Source organism: Hyperolius riggenbachi, chromosome 8 (assembly GCF_040937935.1).
Source record: "Hyperolius riggenbachi isolate aHypRig1 chromosome 8, aHypRig1.pri, whole genome shotgun sequence".
In the NCBI taxonomy this organism is placed as follows: domain Eukaryota; kingdom Metazoa; phylum Chordata; class Amphibia; order Anura; family Hyperoliidae; genus Hyperolius; species Hyperolius riggenbachi.
The window spans coordinates 100,311,461-100,331,606 of NC_090653.1; the positions used below are offsets into that span (position 1 = coordinate 100,311,461).

At 44.6% G+C, this 20,146-nt stretch overlaps 1 protein-coding gene across 1 annotated transcript in view; it reads right to left on the minus strand.

The window, feature by feature from the left end:
• Nucleotides 1-20,146, minus strand: part of LOC137529044 (interleukin-13 receptor subunit alpha-1-like) — a 129,160-nt gene that overhangs the window by 26,668 nt on the left and 82,346 nt on the right. The window contains exons 2-4 of the mRNA XM_068250934.1: nucleotides 11,049-11,200; nucleotides 9,207-9,351; nucleotides 5,781-5,901 (exon numbers count right to left, since the gene is read on the minus strand). Coding sequence (XP_068107035.1) covers nucleotides 5,781-5,901; nucleotides 9,207-9,351; nucleotides 11,049-11,200 — 418 coding nt within the window. The remainder of the gene's footprint in view (nucleotides 1-5,780; nucleotides 5,902-9,206; nucleotides 9,352-11,048; nucleotides 11,201-20,146) is intronic.

Genomic DNA, 20,146 nt, shown 5'->3' on the forward strand with positions numbered 1-20,146 from the left:
CAATGCCTTGCATTTCATAGACAGGAAACTGTCATAGCCACCATGGCTAAAACGTGGGTGAGGTCACACCGTGGGTGAGGTTCAAACTCATTATTAGCCTTACAGAAGTTCCCGATTACTTTATTAGAAAAAAGGTTTCTCATGGGAAAGGTGGTATAGTACTGATAAGTATAAAGTTTAATCCTGCAGTAAAGTTTTTCTTTAAGACCCTGTTTAAAAAGTTTGCTATTTATGTCATTGTCCTTGCCCTGTAGTTTGCTATCCCAGTCTAGTAGAGGCAGTAGGTCTCTGAGCTGCTTACACTTGGCTTTTCTAAAATTCATACAGCTGTGTTCAAAATTATTCAACCCCCACTGAAATTGAGTGTTTTGGCCAGTTTGACATTGATTTTGATCATTTCAGTCATCTTGTTTACAATTAAATCAAAGAGGCACTTGTAAGTCAGACACATATAATTTATAACATAACATTTATAATGAAATAACCACAAATGTCTTTTCTGTGCTCACATCATTATCAGTTTTATTCAACCCCCAAGTGACATTCATTCTTAGTACTTAGTACAACATCCTTTTCCAGTTATAACAGCTTTTAAACGTGAAGCATAGCTTGACACAAGTGTCTTGCAGCGATCTATGGGTATCTTAGCCCATTCTTCATGGGCAAAAGCCTCCAGTTCAGTCACATTCTTAGGCTTGCACGCTGCAACTGCTTTCTTTAAGTCCCACCAGAGGTTCTCAATCGGATTTAAGTCCGGTGACTGCGATGGCCACTCCAAAATGTTCCAGCCTTTAATCTGCAACCATGCTCTAGTGGACTTGGAGGTATGCTTGGGATCATTGTCCTGTTGAAAGGTCCAACGTCTCCCAAGGTTTGTGACGGACTGCATCACATTTTCATCCAATATCTCCTGGTACTGAAGAGAATTCATGGTACCTAGCACACGCTGAAGCTTCCTGGTGCCTGCAGAAGCAAAACAGCCCCAAACCATGATTGACCCCCCGCCATGCTTCACAGTAGGCAAGGTGATCTTTTCTTCATAGGCCTTGTTCTTCCTTCTCCAAACATAGCGTTGATCCATGGACCTAAACTATTCTAATTTTATTTTATCAGTCCACAGAACACTATCCCAAAACTTTTGTTTTTTTGTCCACATGACTTTTGGCATACTGAAGTCGACTCTTCTTATTCTTTGGAGACAGCAAGGGGGTGCGCCTGGGAGTTCTGGCATAGAGGCCTTCATTACGCAGTGTGCGCCTTATTGTCTGAGCTGAAACTTCAGTACCCGCATCTGACAAATCTTTTTTCAGTTCATTAGCAGTCACACGGGGACTTTTCTCCACTTTGCGCTTCAGGTAGCGCACAGCAGTCAAAGTCAGCATCTTCATTCTGCCACGACCAGGTAGCATTTCAACAGTGCCCTTTGCCTTGAATTTGTGAATGATGCTTCCTATGGTATCTCTTGGTATGTTTAACATCTTTGCAATCTTCTTATAGCCGATGTCCTTCCTGTGAAGAGAAATCACCTCTTCTCTTGTCTTCCTGGACCATTCTCTTGACTTCGCCATGTTTGTAAACACACCAGTACTAGTCTAGAAGGAGCTGAGTATCACAGTCATTTTAAAACTGCCTAATTGGTGCTTATTATGGTTGATTGCTGCTCGTTAATATCCATAGGTGTTTTCAATAACAATAACAATAATATTAATATAGCGCTTTTCTCCCTGGGGACTCAAAGCGCTGTGACCCTGCATTATGCAGTCTCAAAGGCTAGGGAAAAGAGGTGAGTTTTTAGCCTTTTTTTAAAGCTGTCCAGAGAGGGAGCCTCTCGTACTGATTGTGGAAGTGAGTTCCATAGAGTAGGGGCTGCGTAGGAAAAGGGCCGAGCACCAAATGTTAAGTGTATCCTGGGAATAATCAGCTTCATCTTGTTGGCAGAGCGGAGGGTGCGTGGAGGGGCATAAAGTTCCAATAGATCCGATATGTATTTGGGTCCCATGTGGTGTAGAGCCTTGAATGTCAGCAGGCAGATCTTAAAATTGATTCTCCATTTTACTGGCAACCAGTGAAGAGTTTGCAGTACTGGGGTGATGTGTGAGCTGCGGGGGGCATTGGCTAGGATTCTGGCTGCAGCATTCTGTACTAGCTGTAAGGGGCGCAGAACCTTTTCTGTAGATCCAATGAACAGGGCGTTGCAGTAGTCTAGGAGGGAGGATACAAATGCATGAACCAGGGCAGGTAGGTCTTCAGCTGAGATAAGTTGTTTGATTTCCGCTATATTTCTTAGATGGAAGAAGGAAGACTTGACGACAGCTGATATCTGCTGTTTGAGTTTTAGATTTCCATCCAGGATCACCCCAAGGTTTCGCACAGAGTCTTTATACTGTACAGTATCTCCCCCAATTGCTAGTTTGAGGTGGTGAGCGTTTTGAACTTTATCCATCATGTGTGGACCACCTACCACCAACACCTCTGTTTTGTCAGAGTTCAGCCTCAGCCAGCTGGTGTTCATCCAATTTTGTAAATCCACTAGACACGCATTTATGGATGCTGATGGGTCTTGGGTGCCAGGCTTGAAGGACAGATACAGTTGTGTGTCATCTGCATAACAATGGTATCCTAGGCCATAGTTCTGGATTATTTTGCCCAGTGGGAGCATGTAGACTGCAAAGAGTAATGGTGATAGTACAGAACCCTGTGGAACTCCTTAGGGAAGTGGCACTGGATTAGAGTAGTGTGTGCCCACTGCCCAGACATACTTGCTGTGACCTGCCAGATAGGAAGGTCTGAAACCAGCTAAGAACAGTACCCCTTAGGCCACAGTAATTCTTCAGTCGCTGGGTTAGTATTTCATGATCCACAGTATCAAATGCTGCAAACAAGTCAAGAAGAATAAGAATTGAGCAATCACCCTTGTCCCTTGCAGTAAGTAGATCATTCATTACTCGGACTAATGTCGTTTCAGTGCTGTGCCTTTTCCTGAATCCTGACTGAAAAGTATCAAAGATGTTGTTATCTGTAAGCCTGGCTTCCAGCTTGTTGACGACTACTTTCTCGATAACTTTTGATAGGAATGGTAAGTTCGCCACAGGTCTGTAGTTGGTTACAGAATCCGGATCTAGTGATTGTTTCTTCAAGAGGGGTTTTATGATCGCTTTCTTTAGTTCTTCTGGGAAAAGTCCACTTTGCAAGGAGCACTGAGTGATTTTGTGAAGTGCTGGCCTGATCAGCTCTGGGCACTGAATTAAGGATCCAGTTGGGCCAGGATCCAGGTCGCCGGTAGTGGGGCAGAGACTTTGAATGAGAATTCCAAAATCTTCTTCAATACCTCATCGAAAACACTTGAATGAACCTCTGTTCTTAAGAGTGGTAGTCTTTAAGGAGTTGAATTATTGTGTCAATGAAGAAATCACAAAAAAAATAATAATACTCTAATGAACGGTGTCGGCACCCAGAGAGAATCTGATTATTGGTGATCTGCAGTATCACCAAGAATGCAGATATATAGCCGATTATTGATGATCTGCAGTATCGCCGATAATCAGATATATTGCTAACCTCTGGACACCTATAGATATGTGAGTGTTTGGTGTAACAGTAACACTTTGAGCGAGAACCACCAGAGGAACTGGAGGTCGGAAGATGAAGGGAATTCACCCCGGAGTGTGGGTGAATCCCTATAAGCCCAAAGGCTCCCTAGGAGAGGGGTCTGGGCTAGGTTGCAGGAAGCCCTGCTGCTAAATGAATCAACTTGCCCTACTGGATGAGAGATCCTGGCTCTCTACACCCTAGTGGCGGGCTAAAGTAGTGAAGATACACAGTGCTAGTCTTGGGTGTGAGGATTGTAGTTACAACACCCTGGAACTAGCATACATCACACTGATACAGTTCCCTAGTCTTGGGTGTGAGGTCCGTAGTCACAACACCCCGGAACTAGTCTATAACATAACATAGCATAGAGACAGTTTCCTAAGCTTGGGTGTGAGGTCCGTAGTCACGACACCCTGGAACTAGTCTATAGAATAACATAGCATTGAAACAGTTTCCTAAGCTTGGGTGTGAGGTCCGTAGTCACAACACCCTGGAACTAGTCTATAGCATAACATAGCATTGAGACAGTTTCCTAAGCTTGGGTGTGAGGTCCGTAGTCACAACACCCTGGAACTAGTCTATATCATAACATAGCATGACAAGCGAGAGAAATCTAGCTCAGTGTGATTTCCCAGGTCCGTCCTGGTTCCAACACACTGTAGGATCTGACTGAGGTCTGTGTGCTAACACATAAAGCATTTGCAACGGCAGACAACGTGAGACTGAGGGACGAGTGGTTATATAGTGCAGCGCTGATCAGCGCCGCCCAGTCCCTTCCAGCCAATCCGCATACATCCTAGGATCAGCTGACCGAGGGAGTCAGCTGATCCCTCTCTGCTTCCTATAAAGCTTCTGCCTCTCCGCGCACGCGTATTCCTCAGCCTATGTGCACAGGAAGGCTGAACCAGATCAGACACATGTCGCCGCGCGTAAACCGCCGGACTAGAAGCGGAAACAGCCGTCAGAGCACGCGGCGGCTATTCCGCTATCCTTCACAAATACTGTATTAAAAAAACAACTGATGTCATTTTAGTTGCATTTGGTTCTTTTAAAAACTCCTTGTAAGATTTCATTCTGTACACAGTTACAAATGTACACTAAATTCCCTAAAAAGCCCTTTTACAGCATTAGGGGTTGAATAATTTTGAAAACAACTGTAGTTTTAGTAATCCTAATCATGCTTGAGGTAGGGAACACACTTGACTGTTTTCATGCGCGTTTTCTGCACAGAAAAACTGAGAACTCATGTTAATCAATGTGCTAGTGCACACTTACTGTGTTGTTCGCACGCAGAAAAACAACTGACATTCTGCATGATGACTCTGCACATTTTGGCAGCTTCCTCTATCATTTACATCAGCTGCTGTGAAAAAACGTGCGCGATTTTTCTGCATGGAAACACACTTGGTGTGCAGAAAAAGTATGCAGAAAAACGCACGCGGAAAGCTGAAAGTCAAGTGTGTTCCCTGCCTGAAACTTTGTTGAAGGTCAGGTCTCATGTTTCAACATTGTGATTGCAATTCCCCAGGTGTACCTAAACTGGCACAATTGATTAAATATCTAGTTTATCTGAATTGACTAAATCAAGCAGAGCATTTTCCAGTTAGTCAAACATACAGTATTTCCCTTCAAAAGACAGCAGACAATTGACAACTCTCCTAGGCTGCAAATGAAATAAAACCAACCGAGGCGGGCAGACCCCCCCCAGGGGCTAAAGTACACACCTTGAATACAAATCATAAGCAAATTATGTACTGATTCCTAATATAAAAATTTGAATTCAAACTGAAGCACATGGATGCCGCTAGCCATAAGTATACTTAAAGGGACCCCGAGCAGTGCAGAAATCGCGGCGGTTTATGTGTCATTGGAAAGAGGAGAAAGAGAGCTTCAAAATGGTATGCATCTTTCCATAGTTTCTGCACTGCTCGGAGTCCCTTTGAATTTGTTTTGTACAGCAGGAAAGATTGGCAGCGCTTCCAGACAGGTGATGCACCCGATTTACTGACAGCTCCTCTTTAAGCCACGCAAGCAAAAAAATAGAATAATTTTCACAGTTTTTTGGTGCTTTTTCAATTGCAAAGTGTTTATTATTTTAAATACAAAATGAAAAAGTATCTCCTAGGCGAAAACGTGACCCCCTGACTTTGTGTTTGTATAGTCTACCAAGGTATTATCTTTTTACAAACCAGTAATGAAGCTTGTATTTCACATTCAGTGGCGTTTTTGTTCCATGTTGCCAAGTGCAGTTTACATATTCATTATATTGCCATATACACCGGAAATTTCTCACTGCTGTTCCTTCATCACCTAACAAACACAAAAGGAGATTATGAAGAGGAAAATGTCAAGCTTGAGCAAGAAGTTTGGAATCAGGATGATACCATTTATTGACTAACTTAAAGGGAACCTAAACTGAGAAAAATATGGATTTATCCTTTTAAAATAAGTTGCCTTACTCTCCTACTGATTCTGTGTCTAATACTTTTAGCCATCAACAAGCATGCAGATCAGGTGCTCTGACTGAAGTCAGACTGGATTAGCTGCATGCTTGTTTCAGATGTGTGATTCAGCCACTACTGCAGCCAAAGAAATCAGCAGGACTAAAAAACAACTGGTACTGTTTAAAAGGAAACATCCATATCCCTCTCAGTTAAGGTTCCCCAAGCATTTTCCTTTTCTTTTTCATTTTGCTGATTATGGCCTACAGCAGGGTTTCTCGACTCAATCCTCATGTACCCCAACAGTGCATGTTTTGCAGAAAACCACAAACGTTTACAGATGAGGTAATTAGTGTCTCAGCAGAGCTGATTAACCACTTCCAGAACGAAAGGAATCTACTTCCTGCAGGCGGCTGCGCAGACCTGACAGGACATAGATTTCACCTTCTCCACAGCACGCTCCGGCCAATCTCACAGCTACAGCCACCTTGCCCTGCCTTCTATAAGATGGCAGACCTCTGTGAGCAATTCAGGAGCCGCTTTCATTTGCTCCTGACCGCGTGATCACTATGAACCAAATATTGGCTTACATTGATAGACAGCGCCAGGAGCCAATGAAAGCGGCTCCTGACCAGCTGACAGCGCTCTGCTGTCGTAGAGATGGCAGAAAGAGGGGCCTGCGGCGATGAGAAAGCATTGTGACTGGCGAAAGCGGAGGGTATGTGTGGCGATTTGTCGGGAGGCGCCGTTTTATGGTACTAGCGGTCTCTGGTCCTTAGGGGGCCAGAGACTGCTGGTAAGTAAAGGGTTAACTTCCTCTGTTTACACAAAACATGCACTTGAGGATTGAGTTCAAAAATTCTTGTCTACAGGAAATGAAAACTCCAGATTCTGAAAATTAGAATATTGTGATAAATTTCAATACAGTAGGCTGTAGATGGGATCACTTCTTCAAGAGTCACCAAACACACAGATGTATCCGGGACATGGGCAACAACTGTCATATTACAAATAAATAACATTTATATCACGTTTTTCTCCTGGCGGACTCAAAGCACCAGAGCTGCAGCCACTAGGATGCGCTCTATAGGCAGGGTTAGGGAGACTTGCCTAAGGTCTCCTACTGAACAGGCAGAGCTGAGATTTGAACTCTGGTCTCCTGTGTCAGAGGCAGAGCCCTTAACCATTACACCATCCCGCCACCACTTTTCTTTGTGTTAAGCCACTCCTGAACCAGAGACAACAACAGAAGCATCTTACCTAGGCTAAGGAGAACATGGACTGCTTAGGGGTCCACATTTATTTTTCAGATTAAAGTAAATCTAGCGTTTCATTTGGAAATTAAGTTCCCAGAGCCTGGAGAAATAGTGTACAGGCACAGAATGTAAATTGCATGAGGTCTAGTGGAATACATGAAATAATTTTACAGTGGTATTTTTTTGTTAGTAAAATATTGGTAAATATCACTGATATTTAATAGAGTTTAATTTAACCCTACTCTCACATGGAACCCTCCTCCCTCCAATGCCTAACCCTAACCACCCCACCCCCCAACACCTTATCTTAAAATCCCAATTCCTCACGCCTAACCATAAGTATCCCCTCCCCAAGCAAACCCACTTCCCGAAGCCTAACCTTAAACATCCCCAGTCACAAACCTCTTTCCTGATGCCTAACGTTAACTTCCCCCCTCTAATGCCTAAACCTATACTGGAGGTGCCGTGGAAGTTTTGGCTCTGCATAAGTTTAGGCGACGCCATAAGCATCCTTGCAAATATCATTTATGGGCGGGTTTTCCAACCATAAAACATATTTGCATGGTCACCTATGGTGGCACTCAAACTTCCATGGCGCCCCAAATTTCCTATTTCCATCTAGTGTAAAGTTTCCACAGTCAGTGAGGATTTGGGAAGCAATGTCATCAGCTGGTGGTGGTCCACTATGTTTTATCAAGTCCAAATTCAGTAGAGCCATCAAACAGGAAATTTTAGAGCACTTTATGTTTGCCTCTGTTGACAAGCTTTATGGAGATGTTGTTTTGCTTTTCCAGCAGGACTTGGTACCTACCCACACTGCCACAAGCACCAATACCTGGTTTAATGACCACAGTATCACTGTGCTTGATTTGCCAACAAACTCACTTGACCTAAATCCCATAGAGATACTGGGCCATATGCAATTCTCTTTTTCACCTGAGTTTTCTCCTAGGAGATAATTTTTCATCTTCAATTTTAAATTACTTTCCAGCACTTATCAACTAAAAAAGTATCAAAAAGTACTATCAAAATTATTTTGAGCATTTTCTTGCTTTCTGGTGGCTTAAAAGACATTTTATTGACAAGTTAAAAAATATCACCTAGGAGAAAACTATGGAGAAAAAATGAATTGCATATGGGCCACTATGGTCCATATGCAATTCATTTTTTCTGCTGAATTTTCTCCTGGGTATTTAAAATGCCCTTTAAACACCCAACAATCAAGAAAATACTCAAATTAATTTTACCAAATTTTTGGTATTTTTTCAATAGCAGAGTGCTGGAAATTTAAGAGAAGGTTAAAAATGATCTCCTAGAAGAAAAAGTGAATTGCATATGGGCCTTTGGAGTATTGTCAAGAGGAAGATGTGAGACACCAGACCCAATAATGCTGATGAGCTGGAGGCTGCTAGCAAAGCATCCTGGGCTTCCATAACACCTCAGCAATGCCATATGGTGATAGTCGCCAGCCATGCCACATTGAAGCAGTAAATCCTGATAAAGGACTAAATATTGAATGTCAACATGACATACTTTCAGTGAGCCAACATTCCAATGAGCCAATCATTTTCCGAGATGCTGAATTTGCTGTTTTCATTGCCTATAGGCCATAATCAGCAAAATGAATAGAAATACATGCTAGCAATATATCATTTTGCGTGTAACAAATCTATATTTTACATGTGTTGCACTTTTTGATTTGGAATACTGAAATAAATTAACTTTTTGATGAACTTATAATTCACTGATATACAGTATATATATATATATATATATATATATATATATATATATATATATATATACAGTACATGTTATTTATTTATTTTAAAAACACTTTAGATTCACTTTAAAACATAAGACAGAAAGGTATACAATAAACTCCTTATTACAAGCCTGTATTTGAAGCTCTTATTACCTGGTGCCACTTGTACAGTTTTGAATGCGGAGTCAATTTCTGTGTCATTACACACAACTTGGACGCTGAAGTTTAGTCCATGATTTAGATCATAGTAATGAGGTGGAATAAGTGCCACAGTCAAGTTTGCATTTTTTCCCTCTTCCTGTAAGAATAAAATAGTATAAGAAACACACAGCCTGTTAAAGGGACCCACAGCTGTGTAACAAAATAGAAATTGGGACTTACCTGGGGCTTCCTCCAGCCCACCGTAGCCCGCAAGGTCCCCGGCATCCTCCTGGACCCCTCCGCGTTCCCACTGGCGGCTCCAGTAATGGCAGCTTCAGTAATACCCATCACATCATCACACCAGCTGGCGTAAGAGTCCTGCACATGTGCGTTTCTCTAAAGGCAGAACCACACATGCGCAGGACTCTTACGGTGGCCGTCCTGATGACACCACAGGTACGCAGGGGTGAGTAAATGCGACTTCACCCGAAGTCGGCGCATTACCAGACCCACCAGTGGGAGTGCGGGCTCAGGGTCACTTTAAATTACCAAATACATATATTATTGTGGTGCTGCTCTCCCTGATTCTGAAGTGGAAAATGCAGTAAAGGGCTGGTGCACACCTAGAGCCCTTCTGAGCGCTTTTCAAAATGCTAGTGCTTTGAAAAGCGCTTGGCTAATGTATTTGAATGGGATGCATCACACCAGAGCGATGTGATTTTTCCCCATGCGAAAACGTGGGGTCCTGCAGCATTTCTGAGGTGTTTTAGCCTCAATGTTACGTATAGGAAAGTGGAAAATCGCTCGAAAAAGCTCAAGAACACAGCGATTTTCCAAGCGTTTTTTTTACTTTTTTTTAACACTTCCAGCTCTACTGTACAAAAAATAAATTGCTACACCAAAACACTCAAAAATTTACTAGGCACGTGCCTAGAATTGCTTAGAAAAATCACTTCTAAAAACATCCTGCATTTACGATTACATTAGCGCTTTAAGGTGTGTACCAGCCCAAAGAGAGTGAAGAAGATTTAGAGATCTACCTCATTCTGAAATACAGTGCAATCTTTTGAAGATGTTGGACTACTATAGAAATTTAAGGTGCCGATAGAGTACTCCAATTCGATAATTATAATTAAATGATATGAAAGGCCGTTTCATGTCTCTCCCAGTGCCCTTGCAGTTATACTTTACCTATGAACCCACCCGAGCTGCCGGGGTCCTCGTACTTCCGCATTTAGGCCCCATGTGACTACTGATATCTAGCAGGTGGGGCGTGTGTGTGACATATAATGTTGCCAAGCATGCAGGGGCACAAAGAAGTATGGTGGCAGCGCAGATGGTAGCAGGTAAAGGATAACTCCACAGTCATGGGTGGGAGGGGGGTCATAATACATTAGGGGGACAGGGGCAAGGCAGTCTGGTTGCATGACATTGCCGATTCCCACAATATTTTATTCTGAAATCAATCATGAATCGGCTCAGCTTAGCAGTGCCATAGGATATTTTTCCCAAGAGCATCTGGTTGGTGTCACATGCCATGGACAGACACACTGCTTGGAGAGTGACACTAAACACTTCTATTGCGCAGGTTTACTGCAGGTCCAGAGAAGGATCATCCACCGGGCAACTTACACAGGTGCCTGGGGCCTAGCGGGTGTCACAGGCCCCACCTGCAACTTATGTTGACCCCTTTCCAACCTCAGCTTTCTAGAAAGATGACTATATTGGGAAGCCAAAGTTAATATTGCCTTGGGACCCATTTGGTCTTAATCCTTCTCTGTGCAAGACTAAATTTTCAGCCAATGGAAATCATGTAAAAAGCTGAAATATACAAGGTAAGTACTGTTCGTTTACCGCTAGCGGCTCTCCATCACTTAGAACATCCATGGTCACGGAGTACTTTAGTTCCGTCGATGAGCAATTAGCACTGGAAGGCGGCCATTTCCAAAATAAAGACCAGCACTCTGTTATCCCGAAAGTGATGTCATCTGGCAATAAACTATTATCTGCAAGAGAGGTAAAACAAAATATAACAGTCTTTTTTTAATAATATTATGTGTGTTATTCATTCAGAATTCTGAGAGTGATGCTATTCTAAGACAATTTACTATGATTTGCCTTTAATGTGTAAATAAATGTATAGTTCATGCAGACTTGGGTTTTTCTGGTGGAAATACATACAGAAGACAACCCAGGGCCTTTTGTTTTTCATCCTGGCAAACTGTGCGTATAGGTATAGGTTTTAATATCATCAAAAAAACAAAATCAAATGATAATTCAATAGTGAATGGTCAGCTTTGTGCTGTTTAGACTTCCTTTGTTATGCTCATTAATGCCCATTTAGCTGTTAACCTCCCTGGCGGTCTATTAAAACCGCCAGGGGGCAGCGCAGCACTTAAATTTTTTTTTTAATTAATCATGTAGCTAGCCTAGCGCTAGCTACATGATAGCCGCTGTGCAGCGGCATCCCCCCATCAGCTCACTTCTTCCGAGCAACTGCACACTCTAAGCTTCCATCCAGTGGCGTAGCTACAAACCTCAGGGCCCCGATGCGGAATTTGGACCTGGGCCCCCCTACATTAAATAGCCAGGTACAGGTACCTAGGGTATAGGTAGCCAGGTATAGGTGTTCCAGTATAGGTAACCCAGGAATAGGTGCTCCCAGTATAGGTAGCCAAGTAGGGATTAGCTTGTGAGCTCCCCTGAGGGACTGTTAGTGACAAGACAATATACTCTGTACAGCGCTGAGGAAGATGTTGGCGTTATATAAATACTTAATAATAATAATAGGTGCTCCAAGTACAGATAGCCAGGAATAGGTGCCCCAGTATAGGTAGTCAGGAATAGGTGCCTTAGTATAGGTAGCCAAGAGTAGGTGCCGCAGTATAGATAGCCAGGGAGAGAGACAGGGACACGGAGAGAGACAGGGACACAGGAAAGAGACGAGGACAAGGAGCGACAGGGACAGAGGGAGAGAGACAGGGACACAGGGAGAGAGACAGCCACAGAGAGAGAGACAGGGACTCAGAAAGAGAGACAGCCACAGAGAGAGACACAGGGAAATCGTGAGAGAGACCGGGACACAGGGAGAGAAACAGGGACACAAGGAGAGAGACAGCCACAGGGAGAGACATAGGGACACTGGGAGAGAGACAGCCGGGAGAGAGACAGGGACAAAGGGAGAGAGACAGCCACAGGGAGAGACACAGAGAAACCGGGAGAGAGACCGGGACTCAGGGAGAGAGACGAGGACACAAGGAGAGAGACAGCCACAGAGAGAGAGAAAGGGACACAGAGGGGGAGACAGCCATAGGGAGAGATAGGGACACGGGGGGGGGGGGGGGGAAGACAGCCACAGGGAGAGACAGGGACACGGGGGGGGAGACAGCCACAGGGAGAGGCAGGGACACAGGGAGGGAGACAGCCATAGGGAGAGACAGGGACACAGGGGGGGGGGGGGGAGACAGCCACAGGGGAAAACAGGGACATAGCGGGGGAGACAGCCACAGGGAGAGACAGGGACACGGGGGGGGGGGGGGAGACAGCCATAGGGAGAGACAGGGACACGGGGGGGGGGGGAGGCAGCCATAGGGAGAGAGATTGCCATAAGGAGAGACAGGGACACGGGGGGGGGGGGAGACAGCCATAGAGAGAGACAGGGACACATGAGGGGGGGGGGAGACAGCCATAGGGAGAGACAGGGACATGGGGGGGGGAGACAGCCACAGGGAGAGATAGGGACACAGGGGGGGGGGGGAGACAGCCACAGGGAGAGACAGGGACACGGGGGGGGGGGGAGACAGCCATAGGGAGAAAGACAGGAACACAGGGGGGGGGGGGGGGGGGTGACAGCCATATGGAGAGACAGGGCCACAGGGGGGTGACAGCCATAGGGAGAGACAGGATCAGGGGGGGGGGGGGGGTTTGACAACCATAGGAACTAGGGAGAGAGACAGGGACACAGTAGGAGAGGCAATGCAGCCTGGACTTACAAAGCTCCAGACTCCTCGACCTTCCCACTGACTGGCAGCAGTTCAGCAGAATTGCAGGCGACAAACACGACTTCCCCACACTGACTGCAGCTCACTCGAGGAATATGGGAGGAGCCAGGACAGCCAGAGATCAGTGAAGGGCCAACTGGAGCGTGGAGGGGGCGGTCCGGAAGGTCAGGATGGAGTGAGTGACAGCATCTGCAGAGAGGAGATGACAAGTAATCTCCTCACAGAGCCAGCCCAGACAGCGTGACTTTGTTGTGTGTGTGTGTGACGTATAGTGACGTATAGTAGTCACACACACACTGAAGTGGCCGCTGCTGTCTGAAGAGAGTGAGGGAGACCAGGCAGGCAGACAGTGCGTGTATGTGTCTGCACGCACTGTATCTGGGAGCCGCAAATGGAGCCCTCCCGAGCCGGCCAGGTTAATTAAGTTCCGGCCGCTGCAAGTATATACACACACATGCGGGAGGCCCCGGGCCCCTCCCCTCAGGCTGCAGGAGCGGGGCCCAGTCGCGGGTGTGACCGCTGCGACCTCGGGCCCTACGCCCGTGCTTCCATACCTCCAGCTTCCAATCATGTGACATGCATTCAGAGCCAGAAGTATGCAGCATAGAGCATGTGGCTGTCAGGAAGACCAGAAGAGTCCTGAAGCAGGAAAAAACCTGACATGACATGGCTGCACTCAAACAACTTGTACACATGAAAAGAAAGAAGACCGAGAGCCCAATATAGTGTAGTAGGGGATGAGAATTTTGATGAAAGTAAGTAATATACTCACAAACACGGGTTGCCTCAAAAGCAACCACTGTAGAAGCAGGTGGGGAGAACAAGCCTGTCCCCACTCAGGAATAAAACGTCGCTCTCTGTGGATAGAGGAAATAATAGGGTAGATCACCCTTCTACCAAGGGTGGACTTCTGGATGCGTGAAAATGTACAGAGGCGCCGAAAGTATAAAAGTGGCTAAAACGTTAAAAATGTTTTGGTCGCGGTGGTGGACCAGCTAACCATAAACGGACAACAAGGCTGTTGATTTACAAATTATATATACACAATTTATTCAAAAGCTCCCAGTGATCAGTGGCAACGCGTTTCACGGGTAGCAACCCGCTTCTTCAGGCAATAAGGGACAGGAGCAACAACACAGCGTCTAGTCTGGATGAAGCTTGGCACCCCTGTCAGACAGAGTGTGTGGGAGGGGTTTCAGCACAAAATCAGTCATACAGCGCCCCCTGATGGTCTGTTTGTGAAAAGCATTATATTTCTCATGTAAAAGGGGGTATCAGCTACTGATTGGGATGAAAATGTGCGATTGCGCACAAAACGTGAAATTGCGCAGTCGTGATATGAGTTTAGTGAATCTAGCCCATAGATTGCCACCCAATGTGGCAAAATGATCGATCCCTCTCTGATCTGAGACTGATCAGTGAGATGTATTTCTACCACACACAGAACATTTATATTTAACAAATTTCAGTATGATCCACAGCCAGCTTCTCCCCTTCCCCGATCATCCGGTCAAATGTTCTGTAAAAATCTATTGAAATTATTTATGATCAATGTGATGTGTTGTGCAATAGATTCAATCAGATATGATGCAGATTTTATCAGAGTAAATAAATCTGATATAAATCGATTATGAAAATTGATGTATTTTTGTCAGCTTGAGTAAACAAAAATACTGGATAACAATACATCAAATCGGGTCTAAAGGCAGCCATACACTGGTCGATTGCCACCAGATCGACCAGCAGATAGATCCCTCTGTGATCTAATCTGATCAAAGAGGGATCTATTGGCTGCCTACACTGCAAACAGATTTTTAATCGATTTCACTATGAAATCGATTCACAATCTGTGGAGCTACCGCCGCCCCAGCATACATTACCTGATCCAGCCGGCGCGAGTCGCCCGGTCTCCGCTGTCTCTTCTCGGCTCTGGGCTTCAGCTTCACTTTACTTCCTGTCGGGGAAGTTTAAACAGTAGAGGGCGCTCTACTGTTTAAACTTCCCCCGACAGGGAGTAAGTGAAGCCAGCCGGAGCCCAGCGCGGAGAAGGGACTGAGGGGACAGCGGGGACCCGCGCCGGCGGTACAAGTAATGTATTGCCGCTAGAGTCGGTCATCGGACATTCGAACGCCGCTATCAACAAACCAACAAACTCCCGACCCGCCGCCCATCAAGCGAAATTCGGTTGATTGGTCAGTGCTTGCGCATCGATTTCACAACAGATTCGATCACAGTGATCAAATCTGCTGTGTATCGGTGGGAAATTGAGTAAGTGTATGGGCACCTTAAGTTGCCAAGTAGCAAGACATTCTCCTCAACTATAATTATTATCTTTAGTATTTACATAGCGCTGACATCTTCCGCAGTGCTGTACAGTATATTGTCCTGTCACTTCACTGTCCCTCAGGGGGCTCACTATCTAATTCCAACCATAGTCACATGTCTATGTACAGTATGTATCGTGTAGTGTATGTATCGCAGTCTAGGGCCAATTTAGGGGGAGGCCAATTAACTTATCTGTAACATGAGAGTGCTAAACTCTATGCCACCTAAAATTAGATTGTGGTAGTCAGCCCGAGCCCCCTTTTCCACTGAGGATCGTATCACTGCAATGCAATATTTTACACCAAGCATTTTGTTCATGTATTTCAGCTCTTCCTGTTCAGTAAGCCAGCACCTATTCAGCAAGGAGTCCTTGGGCTAGACTCCCTAACATTGCTACTGCCTACTGAGTGCACCCCAGTGGCTGCAGCTGAAGCACTATGAGTCAGTCGGGAGAAAAGCGCAATATACATGTTATTTGTCTTGTCTCTTGTCTTGTTAATGCATTTTTTGCCACAATTTTGGATAATTATTCGTTTTTGCAGTGCAATTGTATTTGATTTTTTTTTTCCGTGATTTGTTAATTAAAAAAAAGTTTTCATTCCATTGGGTTGTGTTCCTGTTATGCAGTGAATGCAACGTCCCACTGACAACCTAGCCTATGTGCTCTGCACAAAGAGACGTTGCGTTAGAGGGGATGTTAAGGTCGCATAACGTTCCCCTAACGCAAAACATGGTGGTGCTAAACTCGGACGCTACATAGAGACGCGTCATGCGTCTCTTGGTGCGCCGTTTTCGTTCGATACTGGTAGAACGAAAACGGCGCATGCGTCCAAAGACTGTGGAGACCACGTGATCGGAACACTCTGCATCACGTGGTCCCGCCAGCCAATCGCCGCACAAAGTAGCCGCTCCAGGGAGTAAGCGCTGCACGTCACACAGTGCAGTGAATATTAATTAGCCTTGTGGCTAGAGACAATAGCGGACTCTCCCCTCCTCCTCTCCTGCACTGAGCATGTGCAAACAGTCTAACGCGGCTAAAACCGCATATAACGCACAGCATGCTGCACTTTCATGTAACGTGCAGCGTTACAATGTAACGCAACGTGGGTACTGTGAACAGCCCATTGATTTTTTCATTACTGTGAGTTGGGCTGCGTTACAGGCTGCTCTAACGTGCGCCTGTAACGTCCCACTGACAACCTAGCCTAAAACAAGGAAATGGCAAGAAAATTGCATAGCACCACATTTGGTATGCGATTGGCATTTGTGGTAGAAAAAAAAACAACAACAAAAAAAATAACAAGTTGCAACAGTGAAAAGGGACACTGTGATTTCCATGATAATCAATGAAGCATGTGTGATCTAAATGTGGAATTGAAACAGAGTAAGTGGCAGGGGCCCTTTGGTTACGTTCACAGTGGCTGTTACTTTACCTGTAACAATGTTCCCTGTACGTTATTGGCATGTTGCATCGCCTGCAGTGAAGTACAGTGAAGCATACAGTCATTGTAAAGTATGCTTCACTGTTAACATGCGTGTTTGGCAGCAGCACGCGTGTTGTGCGCGCATGCAGTGCGTTACAATGCCACGCGCTATTATACCGCAATGGAAGCAGGATACTCGTCCAGAATAATGCTTTAAAAGAAAAAAAAAATGGATTAAAAAGAATTAAAGGAGGCTTTAAAGAGAATCTGTATTGTTAAAATCGCACAAAAGTAAACATACCAGTGTGTTGGGGGACATCTCCTATTCCCCTCTGTCACAATTTCGCCGCTCCCCGCCGCATTAAAAGTGGTTAAAAACAGTTTTAAAAGTTTGTTTATAAACAAACAAAATGGCCACCAAAACAGGAAGTAGGTTGATGTACAGCATGTCCACACATAGAAAATACATCCATACACAAGCAGGCTGTATACACCCTTCCTTTTGTATCTCAAGAGATCACTTGTGTGTTTTTACCTTCTGTCCCCTTCAGCTCTCCTGCACTGAATACTAGTGACAGGCTGTGAGGCTGATCCTTTCTTCCTGTCTAATTCCTCAGTATGTGTCAGCCCAGCTCCTTTCACAGCCTAACAGAGGAGGATTTTTATCCAGCTCTCTTCTATCACTGATAAGATAGCAGAGACCTGCTGGCTTATGTAAATAACACACACACTGGAGTGTGCAGAGAGGGGCCTGGAGGGGTGTGCATAAACAGAGCAGCACGGAAGAGTTGGCAGCCTTCCAGACACATGGCGACAAGTCTGACAGGGGAAAGATACATTGATTTATTACAGAGACAGTGAAAGTAGAAAGTGCTGCAGAAAGCCAGAGCACATTAGAACAGGTTTAGGAACTTGTAGGATGGTAGAAAAAACGTTGTAATTTTTGTTACGGAGTCTCTTTAAAACTTCCCTGGAATGCACACTAAGTTATTTACACTTATGTGTTAATGCCGTTCAACGTTTCCAGGAAAAGGAGTGTCAGACAACTGGAGATAGTGGAGGTGAAGACTTGAACTTGAGCTAAGATTAGCCCCAGCTCTCCTAAAGCATGAACATACTGTATATTTATGTATCATTGCTACTGCTGATGCTATTTCCACTGTTATTTTTGCACTTGGAATAGGGGGTATTGCAGCCCAAGTACTTCAGCGTTTACAACAGCCAATCAGAGCAGCTTCAGGAATGGAACTTTCTGATTGGATGCCAAAACCAAGCTGAGCATGTGAGAAGACTGTGTGAGCCAGTCTTGTGCCCCTGCATCTTTCCCTTTTTATAATTTGATTCGCAAGCTGAAAAGGATAGTATCAATAATTAATTTTATCATACCACATTCAAATGCATTGGAAAAACAGAAATAAATAAATGTTTGTTTTTTTAAATAAAAAAAGAAAAGAAAAGGCAATTTAAAAAGTAGCAAAAACAAAAGTAGGAAAACTAAAACCATTTAGTCCAGTTCTCACTGCATGGATGAAAATCTGATCCATGGAAAAATTGGCCTGTGGAACGGCTCTGTTTTAAGGACAACTGTAGCGAGAGGGATATGGAGGCTCCCATATTTATTTCCATTAAAGCGATGCCAGTCACCTGGCTATTCTCCTGATCCTCTGCCTCTAATACTTTAATGGTGCGTGGATCATTCAGAAACAGCCTTATCAGTCCACCAACAGTGCATACACACGCACTACTGTCGGCTGAGCGGTAGGGTCTGAAAGACCCGTCGTTGCCGGATGTAGTGCGTATGTACGCACCTTTAGCCATAGACCCTGAACAAGCATGCAGCAGATCAGGTGTTTCTGGCATTATTGTCAGATCTGACAAGATTAGCTACGTGCTTGTTTCTGGTGTTATTCAGATGCTACTGCAGCCAAATAGATCAGCAGGTTTCCTTTAAGTGTGTGGTGTCTTTATTTATGTTTGACTCCCATGTATTATCTAGGGCTAGTGCCACCATAGAGGCAAGGGGGCAATTGCCCTGGGGCCCCAGAGCTTCTATGGCTCCCCAAGGTGTCTTCTCCCCACCCATCAGCTTTGGTGACCCATGGGTACGGGGATAATTTGCACTACCTGTTGCCAGGGTTAATACTCAGCCAAAGTCCAAAGCATAGTCTGCTGCTTGCTGTGCTCCGACAATGCTTTTGAGGTGACATAAGAGGGACACCTGATGATGATATTGTGTGATATGTACTGTATATTGTGTGAGGTAGGATGGGCCATGGGGGTGGATTAGCTGTGGGGAGTGTAAGTAGGGCCCCAAGTTACTCTTTCCACTGGGGCTCCATAGTAGCTAGAACCGGCCCTGGTACTATCCCAGGAGCGAATATATATTTAATATAATTATATTACAGCTGTTAAGTCTAGCTGGTACTTGTATTTGTATTTCTAAAACACTGAAGCTTATTGTATTTACTCAATATCTATAAGTATTGTCACTATCCCGAAATGACTAGGTACTTCAGGAGTAAAAGAATGTCATCTTTCACTTGAGTCCTCTCAAACCAGTTAATTTGTATAATAAGCAAACAGGGCAGATTGGTATAATCCCAGAGAACAATTTAAAATAATTAGGCATGTGGAGAGCATTAGGACAGTAAACGTCACATGAAATAAACAGTTCTATCAAAGGAGAGTTCAGAACATTTCCCGTATAAAGGAATGCTGTTTGGGCTGGTAAAGTCACCATGATTTACTGGTAGTCAGTAAAACATCTGTGTGAGCTCCTTTGATGACATGAAAACATTTGTGCTATTCTGAATGTTTTTCCCCTGCAGATTGTTTTGAATATGCTTCTGATGAGTTGTGTAGTATAACTTCATTGTAAGTACACAGTAGGATAGCAGCGTGTGTGTACGTGACAAGCTGAGCATTTGGCAAGCCATTCTATTGTTTTTCTGCCAGTAGCTGCTGTATGTGTATATCTGTTGATGATAATTCTTCTGCTACCGTTATTCTGTTTCTTAATTGCAATAACTCAGTGTATTTATAGGGCGCCAAAAGCGCAAACAGCCAATCACTTCTTTCCTGATAGAAGGATTGCAGTACTCATTGTCCTCTACATATGCCTTATACCACCGGAAATGGAGAAGTTCCTACCAAGGTTCTGTAAGGAAACATGATATCGGCTCTCTAAGACTCCAGAGGTCAG